General features: G+C 39.7%; 1 protein-coding gene across 1 annotated transcript; it reads left to right on the top strand.

Moving 5' to 3' along the window:
• LOC142368562 (uncharacterized) lies at positions 1–11,002 on the top strand. The gene is made up of 7 exons (XM_075450768.1): positions 1–732; positions 3,483–5,427; positions 6,813–6,976; positions 7,059–7,282; positions 8,532–8,661; positions 8,739–8,839; positions 9,930–11,002. The coding sequence occupies exons 2-7, from the start codon at positions 3,501–3,503 to the stop codon at positions 10,147–10,149; spliced, it is 2,766 nt and encodes a 921-aa protein (XP_075306883.1). The 5' UTR covers positions 1–732; positions 3,483–3,500; the 3' UTR covers positions 10,150–11,002.
• Positions 11,003–11,815: the final 813 nt, after the last annotated feature.

The following is an 11,815-nucleotide window of genomic DNA, read 5'->3' as shown; positions in this document are numbered from 1 at the left end:
ATGTAACTACTGTTTACGTGAGTAGGAGATGGCATGAATTCTATGTAGGGCTGGTAAAATTAATCCGACTTGTTCAGATAAAAAAATCTGCATTGGATCTAGGAAATTCCGACATCCGGGTACAACTGGGACGCATCATTAACTCTAGCAAACAAACGCCGGGCTCTCAATGCAACGTAAAAAAAAACGCTGCAATGTAAATTAGTCAAGTAACGGGACATTAATCATTGGTTTTATCGACGATGTTTGCCGCCTTAAGTACAGACGTGATAGGGGGAGGGGGGGTCCGTCCCCAGTGCCACCTGCGCCATGCATTTCACTGCATAAATGTAATTGAAATGTATTCAGTTATAATGCTTTCAAAGAATGTGTAATTGTTATTATTTTTGCCAAGCAAAGAATATGTTAACGAGTTGACGAATAAGAATCGGAAATGGGCCTCCTTTCACTTTAACAAAAATACAAATGCGTGGACTTCCCTGTCACGGAGCAGACTATTGCTGCCTTAACCGAGGCAACGCGATCTTTCACATTTTTTTGGTTTACTTTGCACCCAACTGCTCTGCTTTGGGTGTTGTTCTCGTGGATCCCAGTGCTTGTTTTTGTTAGGAGATCTGGCAACACTGCTGATGTAAATTGGGCGGAGCAGGACGAAAGACTAGACGCTGATAAGAGTGACCGAGTACGGAACAGCGTGACAAGGTGCCAGCGACAGATCCCAACCTCAACGCTGTAAGTTGCTCTTTCGACATTAGCGATTGCCATGGAAATGTATGGCTTTAGAAAAGCGAAGTATGGCAGACCCCTTCAGTGTTAGCATTTGGAGTCAAAACGGGCACTTTTACTGATCATTTGAAGGTTGATCCGTGGGAACAGCTGATGTGGCGTTGGATTTTTGTCCCCCCTTTCAAACGGTCTCCCACCAACATTTAATCGCCCCTTTTTAGGAATTATGATTAGCTATAGAGCAGACTAACATGCTTTACATAAGCTTTACACTATATTCACAGGACTCAACTCTTAACACTGCTGTACAGGGGCGTCTGTAGCTTGAGCAAACATTCGGGGCTGTAGTCCAGACATGAAAATAATTTTTAACGGGGGTCCGGGGGTTTCTCCCCCGGGAAAAAAAAAATAAAAAAGGGGGTGTTAAAATGAAAATTTAACACACTTCATGACCAGCTGCTACACAAGTAAGAGTTCAGCTTTGGCCACTAGGGGGCCACATCTCGGAGTTCACGAGTAGCCCTACTGCTTCTTTTACATTCATCATGACATATCAAATTGCTTTCTTTTTCCTTTTAAATTGGCATTAGGAAAACAAAACAACTTCCCCTTAAATATATGTCTATGTATATCGGCATAAAATAAAAGACTCAATACACACAAGTTCCAAAATATCACACCATTAACAACCTCAGTTCACTCTCATAGACTTTTATATCACCACAACTTTCTTTAGCACACCGAGAAACAACAGAAAAATAGCCTCAGAGCAGCTAAAAAGACAAGTTTCTCACCGTTGCTCTCTGTATTTCAAAGTACGCCGATATCGGAGCTTGCAGCGGCTCTACAGATGACAGGTGAGTGGTTAGCCTGTTAGCCACAGAGCTTGCAGCGGCTCTACAGGTGACAGGTGAGTGTTAGCCTGTTAGCCACAGAGCTTGCAGCGGCTCTACAGGTGACAGGTGAGTGTTAGCCTGTTAGCCACAGAGCTTGCAGCGGCTCTACAGGTGACAGGTGAGTGGTTAGCCTGTTAGACACAGAGCTTGCAGCGGATCTACAGGTGACAGGTGAGTGTTAGCCTGTTAGACACAGAGCTAGCATTAGCATGGACGACGGTAAGCGTTAACAAGCCTTTATTTTGATAACTGACGGTAGGCGTCCACTATTCCGGCACGTCAAGCCGTATCCAACGCATTCAATTCGACTCGTCTTACCGACGTACTTGTCTCCGGACTTCCAATCTGTATGTGCTCTGACTTTCTTTCAGTGTAACTCGGGATTTTTCTCCTTTTTCTGTCCTTTTCACAAGTAGCTGCGCTTTACTTCTCTGGTTAAGGTCAGAAAATAATGTAAAAGTCGCGCGCCTGCAGTTCACCTCCGAGCTGAGGGGCTGAACGTGGCCTGCGTAGCCCCTGATTGGCTGTTGAGGCACTCCCCACGTGGGGTCATACGAACTGTGCGGTACATTCAAATGCAACAGGAACATTAAACTTTACCGATGCAAACGTAAAATAAATACTCTCCCGCTTCTTTTATTGGTCTCTATGTCAGTCCAGAGAGATTCGGGGCTGAACGAATCTCGACGCCCCTGCTGCTTTATCTAAGCTTATTGTTATCACAATTAAAATGTTGTGATGTTATTTGTGTTGACATAGAGCGCTTGATTCTGTGCATGTATTTCTTGTGATCATTTCTTTGGACATTGGCTGTCATTTTTGTACCTCACCATTTTCTATGAATTGTCTGTGTGTTTTCATTTGTTTGTTAAGCCAATTTTGAACTATCCAACTATAGAAAAGGTGCCTAACTCAAGGGATGGACCAGTTGTGTCAACGCACAACGTGGCAAAGAACCATTTTGGAATTGTGTCTTCAGGCACTTTGTTCGTAGCAACCTAAGTGTGTCGCTAAGACACATTATTTGATCCAATTTCTTTTGGATAACACAGTTTCTTAAGGAATGAAATAGCCTATTCCAACAGTATAGTTCCCAAAGACCTATTAGCCGACAACAGAAGAAGTGGCAGGCCTATTACAGCAGATTACCAGTATCTGAAAGTGATGTGCTGAAGAAATAGGGAGAAAAAAAAAATCCAGCCTGACACATAACCCTGAGAGATGCATCTGGACCATCAGTTGATCCAAATGATACAAGAAGTGGACTGAAAATCAGTGGCAACAGGTCTTATGGAGGGATGAATCCTCCCCAGAACCCAGACCTCAATATTATTGAAGCAGTGTGGGATCATCTTGACAGAGAACAGAACAAAAGGCAGCCAAAATCCAAAGAGCTTTGGGATGTCCTTCAAGAACTATTCCTTTTTACCTACTAAAAAGATATTAAAAGAAAACGTGTCGCAGAGGGATCAGGCTACGTTGAAGAATGAAGGTGCTCATATCAACTCTTTACCGTCAAGCAAATTAGAATTTTACAAACTCTATTTTTTTAATTCTTACTGACTGTATTTCCATTTATATTTGTACTTTTCAATAAAGCTGCACCTATTTCCCATCTTCCTGGCAATATATAAAGAAATAAGGGTAGCCCAAGACTTTCAATCAGTACTGTCTACCAAAGTGAAAGAAATAAGAGTCTGCTTTTCAACATTTAAAATGTGCTTTTTTTGAAAAAAGAAATCAACAAACACAAAGCACCTCAGAGCTTCCGTGCTTATATTAGCTGCTCGGATGTTTGTTTTATTTGTAAAGCGGCACTGAATTATGTGACAATAATGTGATGACTGTATCTCCTCACAGGTTATCTGAAGCAAGAAAATGAATATCATCACACAGTTTAAAGTGACATTCCCCCAGCCGACAGAAACACATCCTGTAATACAGTGTATACTTGACAACAACCTGAAGAAGCTGAAGAAGTTACTGAGGGACAACGACATTAATGAGGTTTATCCCTGCAGAGAATGGAATGACTATATAACCCCACTGATTGCTGCTGTTGCAACTCACAGCCGTGATATTTTCACTTACCTTCTTCGTCAAGGAGTGGACCCAAATCATCCTTCCCAAAGAGGCTTCACATCTCTGCATTATGTGTCCATATCCAAAGCGCCACTTATTTTTGCGAAGGAACTGTTCAATGCCGGAGACAATCTAAACGGATGGAATGTCTTGACACCACTGTGTGTTGCTGCCGTCCATGACAGAGAGGATGTTATGAAATTCCTTCTCTCGAAAGGTGCTCAGGTAACTTTGTTACCTATAACTGACCCTCAGCATCTTACTGACGTAAAGAAATTAGCCCAGAAGATTCATAACTTTGCATCTGAAGGAGATGAACTGTGCTCCAAAATCCGCCACTTTTTGGACATGGAGATTGCTGTACGAGAGAAATCACCAGAGGAAGTGTTCAGAGCGTTTCACAGTCACATGTTACTGGAGGATCCTCAGACCCATTTGACCATGATTGAAGTGCTGTTCACGGTTACTGGGCAAGGTAAAGAAAAGTACTGCCAAGGAAGTATTAAATGGCTGAAAGAAACCGAAAATCTGAACACATACGTTGAAGGTGCAGCCAGTCGTTTTGCAAGCATCCCGGAGACACATATAAAGAGGGCAGTTGATAGTTTGTATGCCATTTTCTGCACGATGGATGATATACCAAATGAGCAAGCGCTGGCTATAGTTCCCCATCTACTGAAGCAGCTTTGTTTGAAAGAGAGACAGGATGTTTGGGAAGCTGTTCTGCAAACTTTATATGTGATGACACAGAAAACAAAGGGCATTCTTGGCTGGGATAGATCCTTTATGGAGAAGTTGTGTAAAACAGTTGCTCCTTTTGTAAATGAGCATCACTTCTCTGACATCAGGGTCTACACATATGGCATATTTGGAAACTTGCTTGCAGTAGAACATGCAGCTTACATGTTTAAATCAGTGGGGATAACTTCAGTGCCTGAGGACATACTGATATCTGCAGCTTTGACAACCAATGACAAGCTGAAAGAAGTGCTCAGACGTCTGAAAAGTCATTGTATTCAGCCAGGGTCTGAATGTGATGGAAATGCAGCCTTACCTGAACCCAGGAAAAAGAAGAAGAAAAATAAGAAGAAAAAGACAAAAAGAGAAGAGAGGCAAGAAGATGCAAAAGATGAATCTGACAGTGCTGCAGCTGATGCCATAGCATCGCTTTCTATTGTAGGATCTACGTCAGCTGGACAAGAATTACCCCGAAACACCTCAGATTCATCGGGAACAAGAAGATGGCTGCCAATCAGCAAGAGGTGGAAGGAAAAACTGGAGAAGCTGGTTGGCACTGATGAAAGTAAAGTAACCAGAATTGGGAGCATTGTTTATATGAACGATGCAGAATTCCGCATTGCAAAGGGAAGCGATGGTACTGAAGTCTTTTTGGGGCTGAGGGATGACGGCACGGAAGTTGCGCTTAAGAGAATGTCTAAATGTAACTATCAAGTGCTGAAGAATGAGGAAGGAATCCTGCGACTCCCAGAGCTTGATCATCCATCTATCGTAAGATACATTGATGCTGTGGAGGACCAAAACTTTGGATATCTTGCTCTCCAACTTTGTGAATACACCTTGGAAGAATACATCAGAGATAATGATGATGGTCTGCCGATGAGATGGAAACTTGTCTATGAGTTTCTTGACAGTTTAAGGGTCCTTCACTGTCAAAATCCTCAAATTCTCCACCGTGATCTCAAACCACAGAACGTTTTGATTGGTAAGAAAAACCCATACAGATATAAAGCTTTGCAAAACTCTACCAAAGAAACTTATAAGCTCCACAGTGACAGTACATGTTTTTATTATTATTTTTCAAAATACTTATATTTATAATTCAAAAACGTTCGCTGTCATATGCGACTTTCCTCACCAGCTAAATAATTCTGTGTGCTACAGCTTTTATTTCAGGTGAACAGCATTTATATAGAACTTTTAGTCTATTAGTTATATTGGAACGTAAACATTTCAGTCCATCTGAAATTGTACAAAATCAAAGCTCTCAAAGCTGGACTGGCGCACCCACATAATGTGTTTTGGGGATCAAATGACACCTGCATATATGAGTTTAACTAAACTTAAACAGACTTAGTCGCTCTGAGCACGCTCCAGTGTTCCCGTCTTTGACCTTGAAATGAACAGAATACGAATGACCAGTAACAAAACAGAATAACATCTTTCTCTAAAAACATTCAAGTGTGCAGCACGTACCAAATGTACAGAGTTGTAAAGCTGTCCAATTCACCGTGTGACGTGTTACCAAATCGCCCTTTATTTTGTATTTTCACGTCCTCTTTCATAAGTTGATCAAATTGGAAAACCAATAAACCTTCTCCCAGTGTGACAGCTTAAGAAACTGGCTACAGGGTAAATGAGCAAGCGTCACTTTCTACTGGGTTTAACCAACTGCAAGTCTTTTCAGGTAATTGTCTACCATACTTTGTCACCATTAAATAAAACTTAACTTTCTGTCGCTTTTAGGTAAATTATCTCTGGTTACTACACAAACCCAAACACAAGTGTTTCTTGGTAAAAAGGCACAGTAGTAAACATCTCATTTTAAAGTTTTTCCCTGAAACAAGATGGAAAACTTAAAACGTGACTTTCAGACTAATTTTTTTGGGTGATTTGCAATGTTTGACTTTCAAAAGTATTCTTGTTTTGAGGTCGACTAAATGTGTTATAGAATATTGTGAATATCATTCCATCAGTGTCTGGATTGTACACCATTTAGGTCACAATTTCACCCATTTTAAATCCAAACATTGCACAATATAAATCTTTTATTTTAAGCAGGTCCCCTCGTTGTTGTCTCAGTATAACAATGCTATTACAAAATAGTTAAACCCCTTTTTTCTGTGTTTTTCCATAAATATCCTTTGTTTTAGGTTTCCTGTTAACATACTTTATATGTTTCAGTATGATATCATAAAGCTATACCCATAGTAACAGGGTTCATCCTGGTTATTACATCTGTAATTGCATAGTATTATCTTATTATTAACTCTTTAGTATTTATGTTTACCACCCAACATTTACCATGTAATCAATTACCCTTTATTTTTGATTATATTTATGACTTTTTTGTCATCATTTTTCCTACAGACGTCAAGGGAAGGGCAAGATTAGCTGATTTTGGCATAAGTAGACGTTTAAAAAAAGATCAAACAACCCTGCGCACGTCCAGTGCAGGAACTAAGTGTTGGATGGCCACAGAGACCTTAGAAGAAGAATCTAGCATACCGTACAAGTCAAACACTGATGTACAGGTGAGTGTTTCAGCTGCATAAACATATTGAGTAAGGTGGTGTAAAAAAGCTTAACTGATAAAATGTTATGTTAACATTTAAGGTGGCAGGGATGCTGATTTACTATATCCTCTCTGGAGGACACCATCCTTTCGGCAAAAAATCCTTTGAATGCGAGTCCAACATTTACAATGGGAGGTACCGTTTGGATCATGTTGAAGATGTGGTGGCGAAGGATCTCATCGAGCAGATGATTGTTAAAGATCCAAGGAACAGACTTAAAGTGGACAAATGCATGAGTCATCCCTTCTTCTGGCCTTGTGGAAAGTAAGAGAAAACACTGACTGATTGATCGGTTCTCTTATTATCACTTCATTAAGTGTATTTGATTTGCTGTAAAGTGCTTCTATGTATGCTCTTAAAGGGATGGTTCGCCTTTTTTGACATGAAGCTGTATGACATCCCATATAGCAATATCATTTATGAACATTTACTTACCCCCCGCTGCGTCCTGTGAGCCGAATCCCAGCTGAGTTTTGCGTTCCACGAAGGTAGTCCGGCTAGTTGGCTGGGGTCAAAAAAATAAAGCGTTTTGCTTCTCAAAAAAATATCCGTTCAAAAGAGTAATACATTTGCATCACAAAATGTTGTCCAGGAAAAAGTCAGACCTCGCTTCGCTTGGCGCTATTTTTGCCTCCCTTGATATCAATGCGTCCAATGTAAAACAGTGCAGACCGAAGAGCAAACCGAGCACTCCCTAGCCACCTAGCGATAGCCGCACCTGTTACGGTGTTTACTGCTCGGAAGCAGGGGACTGCTGGGTCTGCTCTTCGGTCTGCACAGTTTTACATTGGACGCATTGATATCAAGGGAGGCAAAAATAGCGCCAAGTGAAGCGAGGTCTGACTTTTTCCTAGACAACATTTTGTGATGCAAATGTATTACTCTTTTGAACGGATATTTTTTTGAGAAGCAAAACGCTTTATTTTTTTGACCCCAGCCAACTAGCCGGACTACCTTCGTGGAACGCAAAACTCAGCTGGGATTCGGCTCACAGGACGCAGCGGGGGTAAGTCAATGTTCATAAATGATATTGCTATATGGGATGTCATACAGTTTCATGTCAAAAGAGGCGAACTATCCCTTTAATTGCTATGGAAGCAGTATGGAAGAATGTACTTTGTTTTTCATACACTGCCTCAGCATTTTGGCTCAGTTTTTGTTAAATAATGACACAGTGGAATATGTCATATGTTGCTGTTGAACTGACGTTGTCTTTACCTAATTTTATGACCTGTTAAGGACCAGATTATATCTGATGTTATCCTGATATGTTAAACCTTATAATTGAAACTGGGTGTTCTTACTTTTTCACAATACTGTATTCATTAAATTTTGGTCATTAAAGCATTAATAGAGTTGTTATGTTGAGCTTCAACTCTGAAATTGTATCAATCCAAACCAAAGTTACCCATCATTTTTTATATTTGTAGCTTTAGTTCAAATTGGTTAAATTTTTTGTATTTATCGCTTCTGTTTAAGACTCATACTGCTTTATTTTTTCTTTTTTAATCAGGAAAGTTGACTACTTAAGAAAAGTTGGTAACCGGAATGAGGCAGCAAACTGTCGAAAGGCTGACCAGGAAGTGACTGATTCTTTAGAAAAATGTGCTGCTGATGGATCCTTCAAGCTGTGGAAAAACAAGGTGACTGCAGCATAACAGCCGTAACTCAGGAATTTGGTTTCAGAACAAAGTATCATTTTTCTTTTTTTCTTACACAGTTTCCACAAGAGCTCGTTCAGAAGATGGATGGCAAAAACAAAACCTACCCTGAAAACACACTTGGACTACTGCGCTTCGTACGCAATCTCCACGAGCATTAGTGAGTTCAATTCAAATTTAAGCGTGGTCTGAAAATTCATTGACACTGAAAGGATAATTATTACCTTGTTCAAAGACAACAGAGTGATCTTGTCTTTTGACATATAGGCAAGAGCACTTCTCATAATAATTAAGTCTAAGAATACATCACTGAATTACTGAGCATTTCACCAACCACCCTACATTTATCTACATGTAGATATTACAAACTGGCTGAACTAATACGACACAATCAGCTGTCTTTATTAACACACTGAGTAATGATTCACATCCTGGTCTGGATTCACATCACTGTAAGCTGTTTTTTGATGCAACAAGTCCACAAGCAACAACCAAAGATCACATGTAAGACTCCTGAATGAAATCCCTTCAATATAGTTTTCTAGAATCTGTTCAGCTAAGATTTCCCAGAAATATGGATCCACTGAAACAGGTTTGCTGCAACTGTAAAGTCCTCCTCAGTGTTGTGCAGCTGGAGGAAACATCTGGTGGAGGCTTTTGCTGCTAAAGCTGGTTGTACGCGTTACAAAATGTTCTGCCTGACATGATTAGTACTTTTTGTGTGTTATAAGTTTAGTCAGATTTTGTTTGCCTGAAATTGTGATCACATCGATGGGCAACAACATTAGAAACCTCTGTGGGGTTAAGTTTCTAACAGTGGTGTTTGTTAAGTAATGAGATAAATTAAACATCAGGTGCAGTCAAAGGTCTAAAGTAAGTACAACCTCTTTCACTTCTACGGTTTTATATATCTGACATAAAAACAAATCTGGTTCTTACCTCATTTTAGAAATGATAAATAGTACCTCAGATGAACTACAACACGTATTGCATCATGTCATGATTCATTTAACAAGTACTCCGCTAAAACTCAGAAAAAAAGTCTGAAATTCCACACCATGATTCATTAGCTTGTAGAATCTATTTTAGCAGCGATAACTGGAAGTTGTCATTTTCTGTATAGCTGATGCCTTTCTCACTTGGCAGATGTGTTAACACACATTCGAATGCTTTCAGACCAGCAAACTGCAAAAAAATGTTTTCAATAATTCCAGCTATAATCTTTCTGGTACTGTCACTCTTCTCCACAGTGCTAAGGATGCAGCACAAACTGACGTCCTGGTGTTATTTCCTGATCTCTTTGGATGTGTTTACAAGTTTTCAAAGAGCCGAGGGTGGAATGACGAGACACCGCTGAAGGAAATGTTTCAAAGAGAAGACATCAGCACCATCTTTGTGATGGCATCCACAAACACTGTGGAGGATCTGGGTGTCCCAGTTCAAGAGTCTCAAGTCTTTGACTCAAAGTGAAGGTGAAGTCGAAGAGCATTTGCGATGGAGCAGTAATGACACGGTTGTGTTCACATATGCTCGGGGAGAACGGGCAGACTTCACACTGAAGAGCCCCGGCTGAGGTTCAAACAGGGCACCTTCTTGCTGTGTGGGAACAGTGCTAACCACCACAGCACCGTGCAGCCCCCTTTAAGGAATATCAAATACTGAAAAGGAAAAAACTTTTAGAAAAAACACAGATATATTTATCTGTCTTTCCTACCAAGCACTACAGCCTCCCCAAAATGTATATGATATTGATGCTCAAACACTGAAACAGGTCATTGTTGAATGATATATGTCTTTATTCTTGTTGCTAACAATGAAAATACTAAAGTTGAACGAATACTTAACTTGCACTTATTTTATCTCTTTTGATTCTTGTTTTTTATGGACCCTGAATTGGATTAAGCAGGTTTAGAAAATGGATGGATGGATGCTTAGATTTTACATTGAGAAACCAACTTACACAAAGTTAAAGCCCTGTATTAATTTTACCTTAGATTCTTTTGTTTTAGATTAAAAAGGTTTAAGGGCTTCTGGAACATACAAGTATCATTACAAGGACTTTACTGTCTATTTTTTAAGTTTGTACACTTTTACTGGGCGTCTTTGATTTTGAGTTCATGACTTCTGCTTTTGAAAGAAAGTTGCCTTTTGGAGATGCAGTCTCTACAAGTCGGTCTTTTCAGGTATTTCTTGTTATTATTATAATTTCATGTGTGAGTGATATGTGCTTGTTGTGTTTGGAAGCACTGATCCCAAGAAACCCCTCCACATCTCTGAATACTCTACAGTGTCAAATAAAGTCTACGTTGCTTATGTATGACGAGATGTAACCCACTTGTGGGCGTGCTTTTACACCTTAACATCATTCATTACTGAGTACTGACATATGGAAATGTTTTCACGTATTGGTACGTCAGGATTACCTAAGCTATGCTGAAATTGGCATTACTTTCTACTTTTGAATCTTTGTTGGGCACCACGATTATTTTAATGCTTAATTATGAACATTTTTCAATGTTGTGTGTCTGATGGAGAAAACTGTAAATGGTCAGCACCTATAAAGCACCTTTGAACCTAATTTACATCCTATAACAAGAGTATGCAGACATTCTGGCTCTGTTCTTGCAGAAGATTAACCATTGAATTTGTGAGCTGCCATCATTCAATCTGATAGAGCTATAAAAGATACATCTAAATAATGACTTATGAGCATGCTCAGTCTACATATTTAAGTATTGCCATGATAAACATTCATTATTGTTATTATAGATTTTATGTCATTGGATCTGCTCACTTTCTGTTTAATATCCCTGTGATAGTAGCGTCAAACCCCTCAAATAAGACACCAGGACCCGAGAGAATGTGTTTGCATCTAAACTCATCTTTCAGGGATGAGGGGCATAAAGGAGCCTAGAAGAGGAAACACCAATGCTTTGAGCTTAATTTTGTGTCTCAGAAACTGGCATACTTCTCAGTGTATGTGGCTTCATGAAAGATTTGATTTTCAGTGTCATGAAATAACAAAATGAATCCAATCAAATCAAATAAATGGTTTGGGAAAAAAACAAGAATTTCCTCGACTACTACTGTAAGGCAGCCACCAAGTAACTCAGGAGAGTTCTTCATCATACCACAA

The sequence above is a fragment of the Odontesthes bonariensis genome, chromosome 19, assembly GCF_027942865.1.
Source record: "Odontesthes bonariensis isolate fOdoBon6 chromosome 19, fOdoBon6.hap1, whole genome shotgun sequence".
NCBI classification, from domain to species: Eukaryota; Metazoa; Chordata; class Actinopteri; order Atheriniformes; family Atherinopsidae; genus Odontesthes; species Odontesthes bonariensis.
This window is presented reverse-complemented; position numbering and strand designations above follow the sequence as displayed.